The 22993-nt window shown below is 41.3% G+C and overlaps 1 protein-coding gene across 1 annotated transcript in view; it reads left to right on the forward strand.

The window, feature by feature from the left end:
- The first annotated feature begins 717 nt into the window (after nucleotides 1–717).
- Nucleotides 718–22993, forward strand: part of LOC149440868 (cathepsin W-like) — a 32155-nt gene continuing 9879 nt past the window's right edge. The window contains exons 1-9 of the mRNA XM_089658099.1: nucleotides 718–791; nucleotides 950–1004; nucleotides 5489–5602; nucleotides 5699–5841; nucleotides 7715–7808; nucleotides 9923–10003; nucleotides 12129–12248; nucleotides 15620–15684; nucleotides 20449–20536. Coding sequence (XP_089514225.1) covers nucleotides 720–791; nucleotides 950–1004; nucleotides 5489–5602; nucleotides 5699–5841; nucleotides 7715–7808; nucleotides 9923–10003; nucleotides 12129–12248; nucleotides 15620–15684; nucleotides 20449–20536 — 832 coding nt within the window. The 5' untranslated portion in view covers nucleotides 718–719. The remainder of the gene's footprint in view (nucleotides 792–949; nucleotides 1005–5488; nucleotides 5603–5698; nucleotides 5842–7714; nucleotides 7809–9922; nucleotides 10004–12128; nucleotides 12249–15619; nucleotides 15685–20448; nucleotides 20537–22993) is intronic.

Consider the following 22993-nt stretch of genomic DNA (forward strand, 5'->3'; position numbering starts at 1 on the left):
ACACCAACCCTAGGGACGCCACTGTGCCTGGAAAGCCGCCACCAGCATGTATTGCCTGTATATTTTAGATCAAAGATGGCCGACGTGACATCATTGGAGCCCGGATATGACGGTATCACGCTTTCTTCGATGTATGTTTTGCCTGGCGGCGTCTTCAGTCCTTCCAAGAAGGACTGTCACAATTTGAATTCATGCAACATTTGGTGGATGCATAAGGACGTTTTATAAAATTGGGAATATCCAATCATTTTATATTTCTTAATTCATTTATGTTTGGTATATGTATTGTTTGATATTTAATTATTGGTATTCATCCACAAAACTAATCATTTAGCTATTCTATGGGGAGTATAGGGTGCATACCTACACTTTATGCTACTTACCCTATTTGAACACAGCTCCATCTATTCATCACTAATTCATTGCAAGTGTCGCATTCACTTTTTAGGGGCAGCTGGGAACACCCCTTTAGGGGGTTAATATATTAACACATATCATTTGTCACCCCAATAATTCATTTCTGTCTGGATATATTTCGATGAAAGGTACCAGAAGGGAAAATAGTTTTGAAAATAATTCTTAAGAAAAGGTGATAATCCTACTTCCTTTTTTGTCTCTCTCTCTATATATATTTTTGTTCCTGTTATCTTTTAGTTCCGTATTTTATTCCTTATAAAAGGAGTGATCACAGTTGCATTAGCCAGATTTAATTAGATAAGATGGCACTCTTGTGTTTTCTATCTTTCATAATAGTGCTTTCTCTAGAAGTTGTCTCTGAGACCTCTTATCGGGTAATTTATTGCATTGATATTTCCTTTCTGTGTTTTCTGTTGTTCCCTTATTCTGATTCTCTAAAAATGTTGTTTGCATTCGGAATGTATGCGTACCTATATAGATCTAGTATAGTAAATTATTTGGATGTTCTATAGTTTGATTTCTTGCTTTCTAGGCACAGTTTGAGAATTTTAACCAGAAATTCAGTAAGAACTATCAGAGTAAAGAAGGTAAGCACTTCATTAATACAATCATGTACAGTATATTCCTTCCAATTTACCATTGCTTATTTTTTTGTTACTGGAAATATGTTATTTATAACTTTGACTTATTTCAGGTTGCTGACATTACATTAAATTCCATCTCCAGACAAAATTAAAGTGATATTAAACAGTCATATTTTTAGGCACTTTCAGCAGCTGATGTATTATCTTACTGAGTAGGCAGCTCAATGTGTTAAGCCAAAAAATGGCTAAGGGTTTAATACTTCTTAACCCCCAACTTCATCCATACCCCCCCTTCAACTCCATCTAAGAAGAACAAAAAAAAAAGCTTGCAATGCTATTTATGACTTACATTAGCCTGCTATAACATGTCCTTTGCCAGTGCTTCTTGTGGGAGTGGACTGGGTATCCAGCTCTGCAATCTGTGCCCACCACTGACCCGTCTCCTTGTAGTAAAGTCATTAGACCAGTTGTCCTGATAGAATACTGGGAAGTGTCCATGCCACCCAGGCAACAATGTGGAGACCTGTCTAGTCCAGAAGATAGAAGATTTAGGGCCCAGTGCACCACATGAACATGGAATTAGGTAAGTAAACAGGCTTCTAGATGAGCTGTTTTCTTACATTTCTGCAGCAGTTAATTAGAAGTTATATTGTTTCGGTGGGTGGGGTAACTGCCTGGGCTTTAGAAGGTAATAATTCTGTGTTTTCATTACTTGTCTTGTAAGTGACAATAGCCACAACTTGTATCTGGAACCTCAAATCCCCAGATTGCCTGATATGTCATTATACTGATTATATGCCATTATATGGTGTTTTATTGTTAACCACAGAAGAGCGGTTAAAAAGTAAATCTTAGAACATTTATAGAAAAGATATCTAAAGCTGAGCTAATTCTATACCTTTACTGACTTTACTGACTTTTATTGGTTATTCTCATTTTAGTTGGTTGCTCCAGCATCTACCAGTTACACGGAGAATAGTTTTAAAACTTGTAATATCTAACTATAAAATTCTCTGTTTTTTCACATTTACCATTCATTGACAGAGTCAGGAGCTCATAGCTGATGTTACCAGAAGTCAAAAAAACACAGTAAAAAAAATTTCATACAAAATTGATTACAGGGCCATTACATAGTGGATGTGAATGGAATATTTTTGGAGAATAAGGCCATCGTTTAGTGTCACTTTAAGTTGAAAGTCCTTAGGGCTTGCTCCAGGTGAGTGACACAAAGAGGGGTTGATTTACTAAAGACAAATAGACTGTTCACTTTGGAAGCAAAGTTGCATTGTGCAGTGGGATTTTTCCCAGAGGGGAATGAGGTGAAGCTCTACTAATGTCCATCATCCAATCATTAGCGAAAAAAAATTAAATTTTTTTCTATTTTCATTGCATGTGACTGGGGATGCTTTGCAAAGTGAATTGTCACCACATTCTCTAAGGTTTGGGGAAAATTGCCTTACACACTCCAACTTCCCACGCAAAGCGGACAGCTTATTTGCCTTTAGTAAATCAACTCCTTTGAGTCCCTTAAATGGAACAAGTTTACCCATAAGAGCTAAAAAGTCTGACTTAAAATGGTACTAAATGATGACCTTATTCTACAAAAATAATCTATGCACATCCACTGCTTAATGACCCTGTTATCTATTTTTATTAAATTGTTTCTTACTGTGTTTTTCTGCCTCCATGTGTGGTTCTCTGTGAGCTATTGAACCTCTACTTAAAAATTGGTAAAGTTTCACTTTAATCTCCCCTAACTTAATCTTACTATAATCTAAACCATTAACTTCACCCTAACATTAACCTTTAACCTGAATCCCTGAAAATTACCTGCTGACACTCAACCTCAAAGTGGTAGTAAATTCACAAAGTTTATATTTACCTATAGGTACAGAAAATATCTCCTAAACATGCACCGTTTAGGAAATATGTATTTTAACAGCAGCAGCAGCCAGTGACGTCACCTGAGCATGTGCACTGGGCTCTATATGGGGTGTACCATTTAGAACTCTGTACAAGCGCATGCGCGGGAGTGACATCATTATGGCTTGACCGAAGCTTGCAAACCTGGAAGGAAGACCGGGTGAAGATAAAAACACCTACAGCGGTGACAGTGGTCCACTAGAGGGATTAATTTTCAGGTAACTCTGTCATATTGTGCTAGTATGAGGTGCATGCTAGCACATTATGACATAATCTGCCCAGGGCCCAATTTTTTTTGGTGCAGTTCACTATCGCTATAACATTAATACCTAAAAGAGAATTTCATGATTCTACAAAAAACAATTTATCCTCACTTTGGTGGACGCAGAATTGGTCCAATGCTGCATCTGTCCCCGCCATTTCTAAGACCGTGAACTGAGTGGTCAAAGACTACTGATCGCTCAGTTTTCAGTCTTCACTCTGCAAAGAGCTGGTGACTGTCAATCATTGGCTTTCTGGTTTGCCCCTCCATTGCTCAATAGAGCACTGGGCTGTGGAGGGGGGCCGGCGCAGTATGCTGAGAGGCTGAGCCAGCTGCCAGGCTAGGCATCTGGGTGGATCTTGACATGAAAGTTGGGATCCCTCCAGAGTCTGGACTGGCTAAGTGACCTCAGCAGACTTAAGCGCTCGATCGGCTGAAAATGTGTCACAGGAGTGCAGAACAAAGCTCACACCTGTGACCCACAGGAGAAAAGGGGCCAAAAGAGCTTGGACCCTACTTTTCCTTTCCCTAGATTCACACCTAAGCATTTTGCATTTTGCAGAAATGCAGTACAGTCCATTTAGCATGATTTCCTATGGGATATGTTTGCATCTGTGTGTTTTCACCTGGAGCGTTTTTTGGAAAGGTTCAGGGAATTCAATGGAAACGCTGCAGAAAAGCATGTATTGGGTTTTTGATGTGTTTTTGATGCATTTTAAATTGCCTAGCAACAAGAAAAATAAAAAAAATGTAAAAAATAAAAACCTGCAAAATGCATCAAAAACACATAAAAGAAGCAAGTGCAAAACGTAACACAAAACACAAGGCAGAAAAGGTGTATTTAGTGAAAATACTTGTTTTTCGCTTTGGATAGTGTCCCATCACTTGTCACCAGAATAGCTGACCTCTTGAAAAAATATCCTTCCTTCTTCTTTCTCTGACAACGCAAATTGTGGATTACCCATCACTTTCTGTACTGGTCACCAAGAGCTATAGGGGAGTGAATTTCCCCAGCAGGGACACAGACAGCAATAAAACCTGACTAAAAGCATAAAATAATATGTTCACTTTACGTTTACTTTAACTTAATACCTAACTCCCTTAAAACCCAACACTAACCTTAACCCCTAACCTAAATCTCCAACCCAACCCTATCCTCCAAACTGCTGGTCTTTTATGATCTTGTAATTTCCTGTAATTCTGAACTGAAAGATGGAAAATAGAGGCTTTTGTATACCACGGGGTTATTTCCTAAACCTGTAAAGTGCAAAATCTGGTGCAACTCTGCATAGTAACCAATCAGCTTCCAGGTTTTGTTGCCAAAGCTTAATTGAACAAGCTGAATTTAGAAGCTGATTGGCTACCATTCACAGCTGCACCAGATTCTGACTGCATCCGTTTTAGTAAATCTTCCCCCATGTATTTCTAATAACTGTTGACTTTTGAGCTGTCTGCACTGAATGTACTAGCTAGTTATTGAATATGAAATGGTGACATCTGCATATGTTTTCATTTTTGACAGTTATAATAGCTAAAGGACTTAAAGCGGAGCTCCACCCAAAAGGGGAAGTTCCGCTTTAAATACTGGTCCCCCGCACCCCATTAAGGATTGGCACCTTAGGGGGGCAGGGAGGAGCGGGTACCCGAATTTGACAGGTACCTGCTCCCACTTCCACTCCGATCGCCTAGGTGATTGGAAGCAGAAGTTGTCCTCCTACCCTCCCTCCCCATAGTCTTTTGGGACACGTGACAGGTCCCAGAAGACTACGGGACCATTCACAAGACGCAGCGCTACTCGTGCATGCGCAGTAAGCACCCGGCTGTGAAGCCGCAAGCTGTCACAGCCGAGTGCACACACTTAAAATGCCCTCACCGGGGAGAGAGAACGGCTGGTGGAATTGGCTGTGGTGAGGACACTGCTGGATCAAAGGACATCGGAACTGGAAGGTGTCCTCCCTCCCTGTAGTCTTTTAGGACACGTGACAGGTCCCAGAAGATACAGGACCATTCAGGAAGCGCAGCGCTACTCGTGCATGTGCAGTGGGTACCCAGCTGTGAATCCGCAAGTTGTCACAGCCGGGTGCCCACACTGAAGATGCGCCCAGGGAGAGAAGGCGGCCGGTAAAACGGGCAGCAGGGGACACACCGTGGGACCGAGGGACAGGCGAGCGGCTGTTTTTTAAAGTCAGCAGTACAGTTTTTTAGGTTTACTTTTTTTTCTTTATAGACTGAGTTTCTAACACTGTATATTAGGCATCACATGAGTTATCATTCTTGAACTGTTAACCTACCTTTGTTACAGAGTTTCATTATCGACTATCCATATTCTCCAAAAACCTGAAAGAGGCAGCGCGTTTACAGAAGGAGGAACTGGGGACAGCAAAGTATGGTGTCACAAAATTTAGTGACCTCACAGGTGATATATCATTTTTTTACAGCCATTGCTCTTTAACATGTATTTGGCTGAATCATCATCTCTTTACTGTTTTTTGAATTTGTTATGTACCTATAGATGAAGAATTTGCAAGATATCATTTGAATCCAGTTCTTGCACTGCCTCCAGATAATTTGACAGAGCATAAAATAGAGGCCCCACCAAAACAATTATCATGTGACTGGCGCAAAGCAGGTGTCATTTCAGAAGCCAAATTCCAGGTGAGAAATACACAAACTGTACCAAAATGTATGCTTTGTCAGAATACATAGCAAGCAACTGTTTCAGGAATGTCATTAACCTATACACATGAATAATGATCTTTGTGGTGGTAATGTATCATACTGTACCAATTTTTGCAATGTAAAATTATTTTTTTAAATAATTTATAATAAACAAGTTTACATTATATTAGATTGCTACTCGGCCTCTAGAGAAAAATAATAATCCACCATAATGCATATGAAGGCTCAGCAATTAGATATCAAGATGGCTTACTTAGATTTTTCTGATGTTCACAAGATACCCCCTCACATGAAATTTCTGTCAACCCTACGTGTACCTTTTATACCTTTTATACATTTAAATATATTTTGAATCTTTACTTATGTTTGAAACTGTAACAAATCAAATTGTTTTTGAATCAAAGAGCTATTTTACTTTTCATACCTACACCCAAAGAGGCCAATCTTGTTCTCAGAGCAAAATGTTTTCTATTCAACAATATACTTGCTCCTAATACATGACTTCCATTAGTTGGGTAGAAAACCAACACCCCAGGGGTTTAGATCTTGTTACAAGCCTTTTTTTAAGCACTACTCCCTATTAATGTTAAATTGTATTTGTATTGTCTCTAAACGTTTGTTAAACCCCTAATCAACTAATTATTTTTAATTACTTCTATTAACCCTTGTCCATACTATATGCTGCTCAAAGGTTGTTGCTAGAGCACAATTGAACTTTCCTTTGAACAGCAAAACTACAGGCATAAGAGTTAATAATTTCACATAGACTATTGTCTGTAATAAAACTTTTATTATACATACATATTATTCTGTTTTTATTGTTCTCTTATTGCTACCTTCCCATGAATCGCTCTTCAAAATAATATATTTCTAAATGAGTGAACTCAAAAAGTACTATAATGTGAATAAATCATATAGCAAATAATATCAGATGAATGTGACAAACAAGTCAATCAAAAATGTTTTTTTCCAAATCAGTGAAAAAATATATAAATAAGTGTCCAACAAAAAGTCCATAAATTATATAAATAAATTAATAAATAAAAAGTGCTAACAAATTCGTATTCATGAACCAATGAATTCTCTTTAAACTTCTCAAACAATGTGAATCAAAAAAATGTGAAAATCCACAACCAAATGAATTGGATCCACTCACCAGAGCTCCATGCTGGTAAGATTATAAACCAGCTATTGTGCTCTGGGTGCAACGATCTGCAGCAACACACACCAGCTAATAGAAACTCCTTCAAATAGCAATTAGCTCCTCATATAATCAGAATAGGACATGGAGGAAGAAAAAAGGAATTTACATAGTGTAAAACCATCTAGGCTTTATTGAATGCAAAAATGTGTTAAAACCACTCACATTAACCAGTGTCAGAACTGACACTAGCATCACAAGCATAAGAAATCACTATAATAGGTTTTTGTCCGGTCTAAGCAGACAACGGCAGCTCACCCATACGTGGTGACGTCACCAATCCTACGCGTTTCACCATCCGATGTCCTCCAGGAGGATGTTGGATGACACTCCCATTATAATACTTTTTGAGTTCACTCATTTAGAGATATAATATTTTGAAGAGCGCTGCCTTCTTTGTTTTTTAGATTGATTACCCTGCGCCACAGGGGTGAGATAGCGGCTCTTTCTAATATATCTTTCTTTATATATATTTCTTTGGTGTTATATTTCCTTTTATGTGATATTGGTTCTAGGGGCACTGTTCCCATCTGTTATCTATAATGCTAATTTGTTAGTTAGCTTACTAATTCCTGAATGTGGATTGGCTTGGCATTTTTATATAATTTCCCAGTTATGTTTAGACTCCCTTTTAATATATGTCTGCAGGGTGATTGTGGTTCATGTTGGGCTTTTGCTTCTGTGGGAAACATTGAAGCACTGTGGGCAATTCGTGGATATCCAATGAATTTGTCAGTTCAACGTAAGTCTGATAGTGAAGGGTTTTACCTTTTTTATTATAAATAATATGCTATGTTTAATCTGTCTGTAAAAATATGTTTAGGTTTCCTGGTTCTGAAAGGCATGGTGCTTGCAAGAAATATACATAATTGTGCAGGGTGATTGGTCCTCTATTCACCCCTTGAGAAGTGGGTGCGCATTCTGGGCTCCTAGCACAATTCTGTTCTCTGTTCAAACTATGTGTAGCACTGTTACTTTTATATGATTATAGCTGGGTTTTCAAAGGCATATGGGGCACACAAGGATTTTGTATGCTACAGCTATTAAGGAATATATTTAAGGACTCATTCACACTATGATGCAGAGATGCAAGGGCACAATGAAATCTATTGTTCTCTATATGCCCTATTCTCACCATAACATTGGTATCATGTGCAGATTTTTTTCTGCGCAGGAATCTGCAATGTGTATGAAACTCATTGAAGCTTGCATGAAAACTGATATGAACTGATGCCTCTTTAAGTGAAATCTGTGCATCAGTTTCCATCAGTTTTTCTTCACGCATGGTGTGAATGAGGCCTAAATGAAAGCTTATTTGTCCAAGGTTAAATTTTATATATTCAAAATGAATTAATGTGTTAGATTTAGCCACAGACGTGTAGTATATTTCATTGGGGACATATTCTATCATGCTAGAATAGGGCAATAATTTATTTTTAAAAATCTGATGTTAAAGTTTAATTAAAGGCAAAACCTTTTTTTTAGTTTTGGAGACGGATTGGAACAACTGTCAGCTTTCACTGCTTTCTGTGCCCATGTTAAGGAGATTCACCATCCCTATTTGTCCTGTTTATCATTATCATTGAAAATGAAAGTAAAAGAAAATCCAAATTTTAAGGTTGTCTCTAGAAGAGTAATAGAGAGGAAATCTTTCAATAGAGACACTAGTTCTGGTGACCTAGGGGGTCCCCAAGGAGTTCCCTTAATTTTCAGGGATTTCACTTCCTGTTTCGCTATGGAACAGGAATTGAAGGGAAATCTCCGCAATGGGACACAGATGGCGAAAATAATCTGACAGGGGTTGTAACTCTCCTTTGCTGTATCCACAATTAAAAAAAATAAGTTTTGCCTATAGTTCTACTTTAAATGTAGAGCAAATGTAGGGTTGTTTCTTAAAGTGGAAATTACAACACAAGTAATGTAGATAATAATGATCCATGAGTACCATTCATTATCCATAATAGTTTAATTCACCAGTGTTTCTGAATAAGGTTCACTAGGGGTAGGGTTTGGTTTATATAGGGTAACGCTGAAAAGCCACTTCTACCAAATTATTTTAAAACCAAAACAAGTGCAAAGCAACGTAATACATACAATTACTATTCACTGTTTGAACCAATCATAGTGCATAATCATATGTACATTCTAATTCTGTTCAATCTGTGCTCAGATTGCAAATACAGTTGTCCATATATTATCCAATAAAAAGTCAAGTGAAAAAATGTCTCTGTGCAGCACCAGCAAGTCCGTTGCTTCGCACTATGTGCAGATGACTCCTATTACTAAATACACCACATGTAACACCACCTGCTTATCTCAATATTTGACCCACTGAAAGTAAGGTCTAGATGTGCTTTACTCCTTAAGTAGGGCCAGTGATCTCAGTTTCACCAGATATGCCAATCTTCATAAGATCTCCACCAACACTTCGACTTCAACAAATCCAGTGAATTATATCCAGTGCACAAAGAATGATCACTTCTTTAACATGTATATTGCCCAAAAAACATCAACATGAATACATGTAAGAATATGGCTCACTTCTGGTTCTGCCTTGTACAATGACGTCACTTGGCCAACTGAAACTTCCTGGTGGGGGAAGTTTCAGCTCTGGAGTTTCCCAGTGAAACTTAAGCCAACATAATATTTAACTAAGGCCCACAAAAACAAACAGATAAGGTATACATAGCACTGACACATAATACATGATACATAAATGTGTGTAATTATGACACGTGGAAATAATATATAGTAGAGGATATATGTTTCTCTTTATAGTTGTCTTATTCATGCCTTTGCCCTCTAGCCTATACTCATGCTGCACATGTTTTAATTCTGTTCATTTTCTATTTCCAGAAATTATTGATTGTGGTCCATGTGATGCTGGGTGTGCTGGAGGTTATGCCTGGGATGCATATATGGTTGTATTAAAGGAAGGTGAGACATCAAAATATTTACTAATTTGTTTGAAAAAAAAATCTTGCTCGTCATTAGTGATAAGGTTCTGGTTTGTGGCCATGCAGGATACTCACTGAACTCTCTCTGCTCATAATTCGCTAACTGAGAGAACTAAATAGTTAGAAATAGCCTTTTCACCCACACAAACCTTGGCTGCAGCTGCAGCAGGAAGTCATTAATTTAAAGGCTGTATAATACCATCAGTAAATGACAACTTCCTACTGTGTCATCTGTGTCCTAGCAACTAAGGATGCTGTGTAGAACAGCCTGCCTGTGTCCTGGCAACTGATGAAGTCATTGGTTGCTAGCACAGTGGTGGCTGCACAGTCATCAGTTGTTGGTGCAGTATATCAACTAATGACACTGTGCAAGAGAAAAAAAAACATGAATTTCCCACAAAAACCATACCAGATCCTTATCTAAGATAGGGGTGTGGAACAAACGTTGAGAGGGGTCACATGCAAAAAAAAAACACAAAAAAGTGTGCTGCTCATCTTAAAATGTATACCATACATCTATCTAGGATAATGCTGTGGCATTGATTCTATGGGAACCCCACATTTTGAGTATGCAAGCTGGCTGGCCAGGAAAGGAATTGGCAGTGAGTGTGAGCCACCCCCCTCCTGAACAATTGCAGGCCACATGCCCTCACCATGGGGGTGGTACCTAGCCAGGGGGGCAAGAGCTTCCTTGCCACATCCCTGGCCCAGTAGACAGATTTAGAGTATCCCCCAGACATGTTATTTAATGGAATTGAGAATTTTTAATGTTTTGCTCAAAGCATTATTAAAAAGGACTGCTCCATGGCTAAAGATATGTAAAGCAAAAAAAATATAAATGGTACATGTTCCGCCTGGCAATGCCCACCTCCCCAAGCCTATTGTTTTACAATACTTTGACTATTAATCTTGAAAATGAGAGAATTGAATTTCAAAGTTCCTGCCTGCCCACAGTACATTTACTGTGGGCGGATGACATGAGCAGGTTGGATAATGTATATGTACATCCAGCCTGTTCTGGATTAGGGGCGAGCATGTGCAGTGCCTCCTGCTGATCTGCAATATCACTGGCTACAGCAGGATTTTGTCAGCAGGTCCCGACCAATGATTTATGGCTGAAACCTGCTGATTGGCTGTAGCCAATCACAGCACAGAGCCCCGTGTTTAAAAACACACAAGGCTCTGTACACAGATCAGCGATCTCTTATTAAAATCAGCACATATTACACACAACACACTTATTAGGCACACAGTGAACCCCTTGATTGCCCCTTAATGTTAACCCCTTCCCAGCCAGTGTCATTAGTACAATGACAGTGTACAGCAGGAATACTAGCCAGGACTTAAGAGTTACTCACCACCAGTTGCCACACCCAACCCCTACCCTGCTCCACCTTTAAAACACGCCCTCTTAAATTATCTCTTGAGATGGCACTGTTAAATGTTTTATGCATAATGAAGGAAGGGAAGGAGGAAAGCAAATGGAAGGAAGGAAGGGATGCAAGGGTGGAAGGAAGGAAGGGAGAAAAGGAGGGAGGGGTGGGAGGGAGGGGTGGAAGGAAGGGAGAAAGGGAGGGAGGGGTGGAAGGAAGGGAGAAAGGGAGGGGTGGAAGGAAGGGAGGAAGGGGTGGAAGGAAGGGAGGGAGGGGTGGAGGAAAGGATGGAGGAAGGGGTGGAAGGAAGGGAGGGAGGGGTAGAAGGAAGGAAGGAAGGGAGAAAGGGAGGGAGGGGTGGAAGGAAGGGAGAAAGGGAGGGAGGGGTGGAAGGAAGGGAGAAAGGGAGGGAGGGGTGGAAGGAAGGGAGAAAGGGAGGAAGAGGTGGAAAGACGGGAGGGAGGGGTGGAGGAAAGGAGGGAGGAGGGGGTGGAAGGAAGGGAGGGAGGGGTGGAAGGAAGGAGGGGACTGGTGGAAAGTCCCTAAGGTGCCAATTCTTAACAGGGAGCGAGGGACCAGTCCTTAAAGTGGAACTTCTACTTTTGGGTGGAGGTCCGCTTTAAGTGGATAAGCAGAGGCCTAAAACATATGACTATGCTTCAGTGTCCCTGAAATAAGTTACTTACCTTACTGCTTACTTATATTTATTATTTATCTGTTTTTTATGTAAAGGAGGACTGGTAACTGAACAGAGTTACCCATATCAGGGATCAAGGGGGCGCTGTAAATCTTACATTTTGAAGAAATATGGATGGATAGAAGATTTTGTAAAACTCCCTAAAAATGAAGGAGGTAAGGGTAATGCCTATGAAAAATATTTGCTCCTCCATAAAGATTTCTCATAAAACACTCATCAAAATATTAGGTATGTAATCTACTTTATTTTTTGCTTTTTGTACAGTTACAAAAACACCTATTCAAACAATAAACACAGTTATGAAAATGCCAAACTCAGATCTCCTTTTACTGCACACAGGGGAGAGCTTAGAAGTCAATTTAGACCCCTCATTTTTCATTAAAAGGAACCTGTCATTGCTTATATATATACTGTTCGCAGGGAACTTTTCAACCCCCTGGTAGTGAACTATAAATTTAAAGTATACTTTTAATTCAAATGTCATTTAAATATAATTTAAAATATAAGTTTAAAGAGACCCTGTTTCCAGAGTATTCATTTTATTAACAATCTTCCCAAACAAACCCTGACTCTGCTTCTGGGCACACTTGAATGTGATGTCAGTAGCCCCATCTATCACTCAAGTGACACTTTATTGTATCCCAGGTAACCCCAAAAGGGTCGCTGATTGATGATGATTAAAATAAATAAAAGCACAGTCACTGCAAATCTCCTGATAAAAGCCATACTGATGATGATGATGACCAACAGAAAACTGATGTTGTGCTAATCACAATAATGCCACAGACATTCCAAAACAAATAGTGAGAGGTGAAGACAATAGATAATACACCATAACATAATCAGTAAATGGAAGGAATATGGGAGTGAAGGGAAAGGTGAAATAATAAAGGTCCAACATGAGGACCAAAAGGTGTAACAGACAATAAACCGTGACCGTGGGCAAAACGCACGGAAATGATCAGGGAGAAATAAAATATTAACTAAATCACAGTAATAGTGGGACTAGGGGCGGACTGACAACTCATGGGGCCCCCTGGGCAATAGGGGATCATGGGGCCCCTGTGTCCTTGACCAAACTCAAAAAAGCCTATGAAAAAGGTACCAGGGGAATCTCATGGGGCCCCCTACTGACCCCGGGCCCTTGGGCAGTGCCCGAGTTTCCAAATGGTCAGTCCGCCCCTGAGTGGGACATATGAGTCCGTCACAAATGAAATATCGTGAATACAACTGATGAGAAAGTATAGCAAAATCTGAAAAATACAAAATGAAGTTCTTAAATATTAAAAGTGGACAAACCACTTATCACAGAAGAATATTTAAGCACTTCATTTTGTATTTTATCATGTTAGATCATTCCAATTTCTGAATTCCTGGAGCCACACATAGGGTACAAGTGGGATTACTTTAACTACATGGGGAAGATGCAGTGTATCCAACCTAACCAAGGCTCATGAAATAAAATCCCAGGCATAACTGCTATTCCTCAAGAGTATGATCAGCAAATTTTGCTAAAATTTTATTTCTAAAGGTCCATATTTATTACATCCAATAAAAGCAATGCAACAAGGCTTACTTGATAATTCCTTTCAACTTTGTTAGATCTTGTTCATAACAAATCGCAGTAGTGTAGAAAACCATTATCAAGTAAGTGTTGCTGTATTAATTTCAATGGATGCAATAAATATGTACTGGCATTCATTTACCAGAACCATCATTTACCATCCATTTCTTTAAGAAGTAGTTTGTTTGAATGGCAAACACAGATTGTTCACTCCTGATGTTAATATGGGTAAAGTCACATAAAGGTTAAGCTGCCTATTTCCTTTTACTTAAATTGGAACTTCACTCTCTCAATCAGCATTGACTATTTTACTTATGCTGCTAGCATTAGTAAATAGATAGCAAAGTATATTGTATGTACTTGTTTTAAACTTTATTTTACAATTGTCAGTTACTTCCTGGTTTCCATGCCTAGGGAAATGATGTCATACATCCCAGGAGTCTTCAGGAGAGGAGGGTGGGTTCTCAGCTCAGTCAATGCTTGAGCAAAGGACAGATAGATTCCAGTAAGTAAATGCTTCATGAATCATCTGCCCTTACTCAAGATGGCCATGGCCAGAAATGCTAGGAGACATGGATGGATGGGGGAGTTTGCTTTCAATATTAAAAATTAAATACAGTTTTTGGTTTGTGGTGCTCAGATCCAGTATAGTTCCTCTTTAACTAACATTCTCCAGTATTTCCCAGGTATGTGCTTATAATACATTCTGTATAATATAAAGCATTGTTTCTTCTCATCTCTTTTCCTATTTTTTATCTGCAGCTTAGGGTTCTTATTAGGTTTTAAAAAAAAAAAAGAGAAACAATCTTTAACATGTAGCATCTTAAACGCTGTAAGTGACTGTATTAGGTCTCCAAAATACAGACATGCAATACCAGGAAACCACTGTAGAATTTCTTATGCTACTTATAACCTTTGACTAGATATTTGTAAACCTCATTGCAGTGTCAAAAAGCAAAAGCAGACAGGCTAAATATACACATTAAACCACTCCCCCTAGCAAATATAATGCTACAGGGCGGCAGAGTTGCACAAATCATGTGTATATATACATGATTTTGCATTTCTGGGTATGCATGCGCCCTACCCGCGCTGCTATTCGTGGATATAGCTGTCAATCACTGGGTCCCGGCCGGTGATTACTCACCGGCACCCGGTGGTCGAGGAGCATTACCGACGGAGGGAGAGAACTGCAAACTGCTTTGTGTGGCTTTGCATAGCAGAGCAATGCATAGCAGTGTGCTTACTTTGAAACACACACACAGCAGTTAGTAAAACGGCACACAGTTAACCCTTTGATCGCCCGACATGTTAACCCCTTCCTGCCCAGTGCCATTAATACAGTGTCAGTGCCTTTTATTAACACTGATCACTGTATTGGTGTCACTGGGGATGTCAGTGACACTAAGTCAGTTCCCTCCAGTGTTAGAATGCCCGCCGCAGTCCTGCTATAAGTCGCTGATCACCGCCATTACTTACTAAAAATAAAAATCCCAGTATCTATAATTTAATTTACCCGTATTGGGATTTTTTTTAGCAAAGACATGTAGCAGAATACATTTTGGCCTAAATTTATGAGGAAATTAGATTTTTTTACTTTTTTTTACTGGGCATATTTAATAGCAAAAAGTTAAAAATACTGTTTTTTTCTCAAAATTGTCGGTCTTTTTTTATAGTGCAAAAAATAAAAACGCACAGGTGATCAAATACCACTGAAAGAAAGCTCTATTTATGGGGAAAAAGGACATACATTTCATTCGGGTGCAGCATTGCATGACTGCACAATGGTCATTTAAAGTAATAACACAGCGCCGTAACGCAAATAATGGCCTGGTCAGGAAGGGGGGGGGGATAAATCCTCTGGAGGGCAAGTGGTTAACGTTGCAGTCTTTACAAATAAAAGATAATGAAGAATGTACTTGGGGTTTGAAAGTGACTTGTCTATGTCAATCTATTTAACAGCAATGGCTTCTTTTGTTGGTAAGAAAGGAACCCTCACTGCCTGCCTTAATTCCACTGCGCTCAAGGTGAGTCAGTATAGACCCAAGGTTTGCAAGATGCAAAATTAGGTTTTATTATATTCATTAAGCATCAGAGGGATATATAATGTGCAATGCCATTTTTTATTGGGAAACTTGCTTACTTTAACAAAATACAGACATTTTATTTCTAAATTATAGCAGGATTCCACTTTAATCACGGACATACCTGAAGTATACATAGTGTGTGAATTGACATAGCAATGGTAGCAATGATGGCAATGATGAAATCCTATTAACCTTGAAAATAATAAATAATCCCCTCATCCCTTCTGATTGAAGCCCTACACTTGTTCTGTAACAGACAGCTCTCGCAGTAGTAATAGAAGAGCCTGTGTGTGGACGGGGCTTATCAGGCAATGTGGGGACACAGTGGAACTGTCCCCGCTATTACCTAAAACATAGGTCATGTGAAATCAACATAAGGCAGGTCTCCAAAACTTAGAAGTGAGCAGCACTTGCACAGTTTACTCTATGTAACCCATGGCCAAGCTAGTTACACTGATAACCCTGGACTTAACTACTGGTTAGTAAACACCACTTCCCAAATGTGCAGCATTTAAGAACTGGCACTGCAGAGCCTTACCAATCTCCACCACCTCAGCAATTCCTATCACTACACTCCCAGTGACCTGTTCGAATGCTGTTACTGGATACAGGGAATGCACTTTATTGTGACTACGTGCTTGCTCTCTCCCGTGACCTCCAGGCTAGGTCCCTAAGCATGGTTGCCAGTGAAGGGGGTAGGCAGAACACCCCTTTACTACCAGAGTAACCATCACCCTTGCCAAGTCATCCATTCCCTGACTGGTTGCTTGCTTTTAGCAAAAGATACATGTTTAGATGTCCCTAGTGTAACAAGTCTTCCTTGTTTGTAGAAATTGGATACCTTGAAGCTTGCCACATTCTTAAAGTGAGCAAAATTTTGAGCAAAACAGCATTCAAGGAATTTCAAGTTTTTAGAAGGAGAGATTAAATGGTACGTTGCTTTCAGAGTGTAGGATTCTCTCTGGAAGCCCTTTATCTCTAGTCCTTCATTTATATGTGAACATGATGTAATACAACTTACACATTATCCAAGTATAGTAGTATACTAAATTTAAAAGTAACACCCACTCTCACATATGTAGTTTTGAAAAACACATAATTAATACCAAAACTGACTTCAAAGTCAAAGACATATAGCAATGACCTTCAAAATTAATATTGTAACATTATGACATTTATAGATATATTTTCAGAGACTTTTATCATTTAGAATAATATTAAACTTTGATACTCTAACACCTAGCAACGGCAATATAGCCTATACTAGAAATAGGGGCATATTTACCACAAGGCAAACAAGGCATTTGCCGAGGGCAGCAATTTTTAAGGGGGAAGCACTGCCCCCTGTAAGAAGGGACATATGCAGCATGGTGACCAGGTGGGATCCGATAGAGGCTGCGGACTGCTTGATGTATGTAGAGCCCGACTGTCATTCCTGGGGATATCCAGAGCTGTAAAGGTCAGTGTCCTTCCCTCTGTCGCCGAGGGGGGGGGGGGGTGGATGTTAGTGGGGCAGGGGTGTTGTTGGTCACTGACAGACTCTCTCCGTGGGGGGAAGGGGGGTCTGGTGTTGGTTGGTGTCAGGCTCTCTACACCCCCTGGAGGAGGGGCGTCTGATTTTTGTGTTGCCTAGGACAGCACTAAACCTAAATACACCACTGACTAGAAAGTATTCCCCACCATGTACTAGGCAGCATGTACTGTATCTGCTCTAACCTACAGTCCCCTTGATGTAAGCCCTGTTCTTTTGATACGCCAAGCATTGCAACCCTTTGAGAGATTTCAGACCAGATATTAGAAGTAACAACAAAAGGTTTTTACGGAAGTAGTCCACCAGGATACAGAAACAGTTGCTCCAAGCAACTTCACATACTGTCCTGTACAGAGTTCTCTAAGTGCCCCATAAAGTGACTGTACCTTAGGCAGTCCATAAACAGTCCATTTAGAGCAAGATTCCATTTTGGCAAATAACCCAGAGAGGTACCAAGTAGCCCTTTAAAGTCCATGATTAGCAGTAATCCACAAAGGCAATAAGTCCAAAATTGGTAGCTCAGAGTCCAAAGACTCCTCAAGTTTCCAGTATTATAGGGAACCCCAGCAGGGGGCACAGTCTTGCAGAGTAACAGCTTTAACAAGAAACTCCAAAAGGCTCTGAGAAGCCCCTTTTTATATGGTATGACCTGGAGGGGGCAGTGAATCTCAGAAAAATGGCAGGAACCCTTGTCTAGCAGTGTTAATTCCTTCCTCTCAGATCTACCAATCCCAGCAGGTCAACCCAGGGATACAATACACACATCTAATGAAATCTATTTGGTGTAGCGCTAGTAAGAATACATATACACAGATAACAATATATGATAAATAATAAATGACACACAAACCAAGTGAATGATTAAGCAAAGCTAATATGTGGAGAAACATACAAATAACTCCCCCCTTTTTCCCCAACTGGGGGAAAAAATGTAGCAGTGAATATAGTGGTTCCCTAAGTGGGAACACAATACACAAAGCGGTGCTGGTGTAACCCCACTCGATCAGCCAATAAGTGATAATTAAATGTATATAATACAGTTCATAAACAGTCCACTTCAAACACACTTGTGTAAATAGCTCTGCACACGTGAAAGTGCCACTGGTGCCAAAATTCTTGGTGATAATCCTTAAATGGTCTGAATCAGGGGCGGATTGAAAACTCATGGGGCCCCCGGGCAATAGGGGATCATGGGGCCCCTGTGTCCTTGCCCAAACTCAAAAAAGCCTATGAAAAAGGTACCAGGGGCATCTCATGGGGCCCCCTACTAACCCTGGGCCCTCGGGCAGTGCCTGAGCTTCCAAAAGGTCAGTCCGCCCCTGGTCTGAATGCCCCCTCACCTTCTCACAGCAACCACAAAGGCCTGCTCAATTATTGGATCAATCATGTTCCTCTCAGGAACCACCACCCCCTTAGAGAGACCGCACCAGATACCACAGTAGAACCAATATCCTCCAGACCTCCTCCAACCACTGGATACTCTGGTATTGCTGCTGACACCAAAAGGATAATATTCAGAGACAAAAGAGATCCTCCATAGTGTAACTCAGTAATTTTATTGCTTTGATATAACATAAAATGCCCACTCACGAAGTAGTAGAATGTCACAAGCCTATATCCTAATATTATGGGTGTACATGGAGTTCCAATATGGTGCTCGCGCCAGAAGTGATGTCACCATGCAGCGGACGTCCCGTCACGGTGTACCAACGCGTTGCGTCACGAGTAACACATGACTTCGTCAGGGTAAACGCCCATAGTATGTAAGGGATTTACGGCAAGACGAATCGCGATTAGAAATGCGCATAGGAATTCCCAGGGAAGAATTACCGGTTGTGCGCATGCGCGCAGAAATGCGCGATCGCATACACACACATGCACACGTACGGTGAAGATTGGTGCCAGACGGCCTATTTAAAGAGTGTCTCTGCCCATGTTGAGTGCTGACTGGTCTTCAGCTCCCCCTGTCCTGCTTGTTCCTGTGTGATTCCTTTGTTGCTGACCCGGCTTGTTCCTCACCTGACTCTGATTGCTCTCCTGATTGATACTGGTTCCTGACTTCGGCTCTGCTCCTGACCCTGGCTTTCATTCTGATTCTGTACCGTGCTGCCCGACTGTTGATGACCCTGGCTACTCCCATGACACTGCTCCTGTCTCTTACCCTCACTACCTGCCTTGCTCTGGTGCACGCCTGGCAATCTAAAAGATCTGCTCTGCTTGTTACTACTGTGCCTAAATCAGAAGCTAATCAGTCTTCCAGAGTCATCATCTGCAAGAGCTGCAAACAACAACTACTGGCGCTCTTGTTCCCCTGGGTCCTAGACTCCCTCTGTTCCAACTCCAGTGGGGTCAGGGCTAGTGACACAAGTGAGGCTGACCTCGTCATTTAAGTCTCCCATCAGGTACGTGACATAGTGACACGGATGCCTTATATTGGCTGCCTGGGTGTCAGTCATCCAGAGAGACAACCCGGGGCTGCCATTTCAATAGTCATTGAGGAAAAAATAATGGAACAGCTAAAGAGAATGAGTGGGACTGATGTCTAGAATAAGAATGACCAAGATATCAGGGGATTTCAGGGAAAACTAACCAATATTTCAAAGAGGAATGATTCAACTTTAAAGAAAAACTGACCAAAATTTTGGAAGAGGAATAAAGAGCATGCTGGGGTGCCATGGCCAGATCTAGGGGGGTCCTGGGGTGGGCTATGCCCCCCCAGATTTTAGTTGTGCCCCCCCCCAAATCCAACCTACTATACTCCTCTAACCTGACACTATATTGCCCTAACCTGCCACTATGCTGCCCTAATCTGACACTATACCATCCTAATCTGATACTTTCCTGCCCTAATTTGACACTATACTGATCTCAGTTATGCATTGTGTAGGGAGGAGCAGCTCTGCTGCCTGTGTGTTGTGTGGGAGAAGGAGCTGTGCCCCTTCCTTTTGCCCCTCCAGCATTGACCCCTGTCTTCTCCCTGCTGACCTCTGATCCTCTGCCCCCCTGACATTTTTTACTGCACCCCCACATTGGACAGACTAGATACAGCCCTGTGGAGTACACCTGAAAATGACCAATGTTAGCTATATTTTTAGTATTCAAAATGACAACATAATCTAAAAAGTATTTCTGCAGATACTATAATTAACAAAATCTATTCTGGCTCTTTATAGTATTACCAACATGGGGTACTTTATCCAAACCGGATAAACTGCAGTCCATTGGCTGACCATATGGTTTTACTGGTTGGATATTCCAGAGGTAAAGTTAAATCTTAAAATATGCTTTGCTTTTTTTCTTATATGTACAATGTAAAAACATGTATTGAATGTCATCTTCTACTTTTCAATATACCCTTTCCCTAATCATCTGATTTTGCATTTACTGTAATAATCTTGCTCACATGTTAATTGCTCATTCAGAACCCCCCTTAATGTACAATGTGATAATGTAATAGTGTATTTTGATGGCTTATGTTTACAAGAATATTGTATTTAATTATAACTAAACATACAGCAAGTTAAACCAGATTAATGTGTATCTTCTTAACTCTATAATTCTTAACTCCAGACTATCACCTACTCTCCTCTCCTTTAGGTGCACCCTGAAAACCCACCTCTTCAGGGAAGCCTACCCCACCCCCTGCTAATTCCCGACCTCCTCCACTCTTCCTACCACTCCATCCCCCATAGCTATTTCCTCCTGTACCACTATCCCCTCCCTCCTAGATTGTAAGCTCCAAGGAGCAGGGCCCTCGAACCCCTCGTGTATCGCATTGTATTGTTATTGTACTGTCACATGTTCTGTCTGTACTGTCACATGTTCTGTCTCACATTGTAATGTACAGAGCTGAGCGAACTGTTGGCGCTTTATAAATACTGTATAATAATAATAATTGTTCATAGTTACATAATTAGTGAAGTTGAAAAAAGACATTAGTATGCCAGTAGATACTTGTTATAGTGGAAAATTCTTATTTGGTGTTGGGGGGCCTCTAGGTACTTGTGCTGGGATGTGTTTTGGTACATATACATAAAGAATGTGCTCAGGTTTTGTTAGGGTTATGTAAAAAAACCTCCATGGTTTTTATGCATTACATTGGCTGTAGCAAGCTTAATTCCCTTAATAATTTATCTGACAGTAACAATCTAAACATGTATTGAATGTCATCTTCTACTTTTCAATATACTCTTTGCCTGATCATCAGTAACAATCTAAATTCACAGTTTTGTTTAAAGCCCCATCCAATCCGGCAGAGGCGAGCCTACCGCGCAGCCACCTGCACCCACTGACGCCAGGCCCCTTAGCACCCTCAGTCGCTGGCCCGCAGCATCCACATGCACTGGCCCACAACACCCACTGACGGCGGGCTCTACTGTGCCTACCAACACCTAGCCCACTCCACCTCCAGATGCTGGGCCTTCAGCACCTCCACTCATACCAACCCCCGGCTCAACTTGACCTAAAGACTTGTTGAACCCTTGTGGAAAGCCACCACACCAAGAGACCCCTTTGCACCCCAGACTTTCACCACTCAAGCGCCCCTGGAAACCATCCATCCACACCTGATCCCCTCCCCCTTCTCCCCTAAACTCCAGCCACCAGAAGACATATACGAGATACTCCTCTGCCCGCTGGACTATCAACAACCAAGCCTCCCACCACTCCTATCCGCCCTCCCGGGCACCTCCCCAAAATGCATCTTCCACTCCTCCTTCTCATTTTCCTCTCCTCCGTTCCCAAAATCCATTCACTATATCCCTCTGCTCCTCCCAAACAATTGTATATTGTGTCCTCACTGCTCCTGGCCCTCCACCACATCCCTCACCCATACAACACCCTCCCGCCTCCACGTCCTGCCGAAACCCCCGCAACTTAGTATCTGTCCCCCTGCTCCCTAAAATCTCCCCCCCGTTTTCATGTGCACTCCTGAATGCCCGATCGGTGTGCAACAAGCTTACCGCCATCCACGACCTCTTTGTTTCCCGCTCCCTCAACCTCCTAGCGATTACGGAAACCTGGATCCAGGCCACTGACTCTACCTTCCCTGCTGCACTCTCCTACGGAGGTCTCACCTGGACCCACTCACCCAGGCCCAACGGTCGTAAAGGTGGTGGGGTTGGTCTGCTCCTGTCACCGCAGAGCACCTTCCGAGTCTTCCCAAACCCCCCTCTCTATCCTTCTCCTTCGAGGCCCACTGCATCTGACTATTCTCCCCAACCCCCCTGAAGATTGCTGTGATATACCGGCCTCCTGGATCCATATCCTGCTTCCTGGATGACTTTTCCTCCTGGCTACCATTCTTCCTCTCCTCTGAGCTACCCACCATCATCCTTGGGGATTTCAACATCCCTGTCAACCAAGACAACCCGGCCACATCCCATCTCCTCCACTTAACCTCCTCCTTTGCACTTGCACAGTGCATACAATCCACCACCCACTCCGACGGTAATATCCTTGATCTTGTCTTCTCCAACCGCTGTGCTCCCCACAACCTCACTAACACCCCCTTCCCTCTCTCTGACCACCACCTGATTACCTTCTCTATCTCTTCATCCTCCAACACCTACCCCTCCAAATGTCACACTACTACCAGCCGTAACCTCCGCAACCTTAACTCTGCCCCCCTCCACTCTGCAGCTGATCAACTCCATGACAGCATCCTCCCCCTGTCCTGCCCCGACTTGACTATGACGGTCTACAACAACGCGCTGTCAA

The sequence above is a fragment of the Staurois parvus genome, unplaced genomic scaffold (assembly GCF_062004578.1).
Source record: "Staurois parvus isolate SC_StPar_1 unplaced genomic scaffold, SC_StPar_1.0 ptg001051l, whole genome shotgun sequence".
Classification (NCBI taxonomy): domain Eukaryota; kingdom Metazoa; phylum Chordata; class Amphibia; order Anura; family Ranidae; genus Staurois; species Staurois parvus.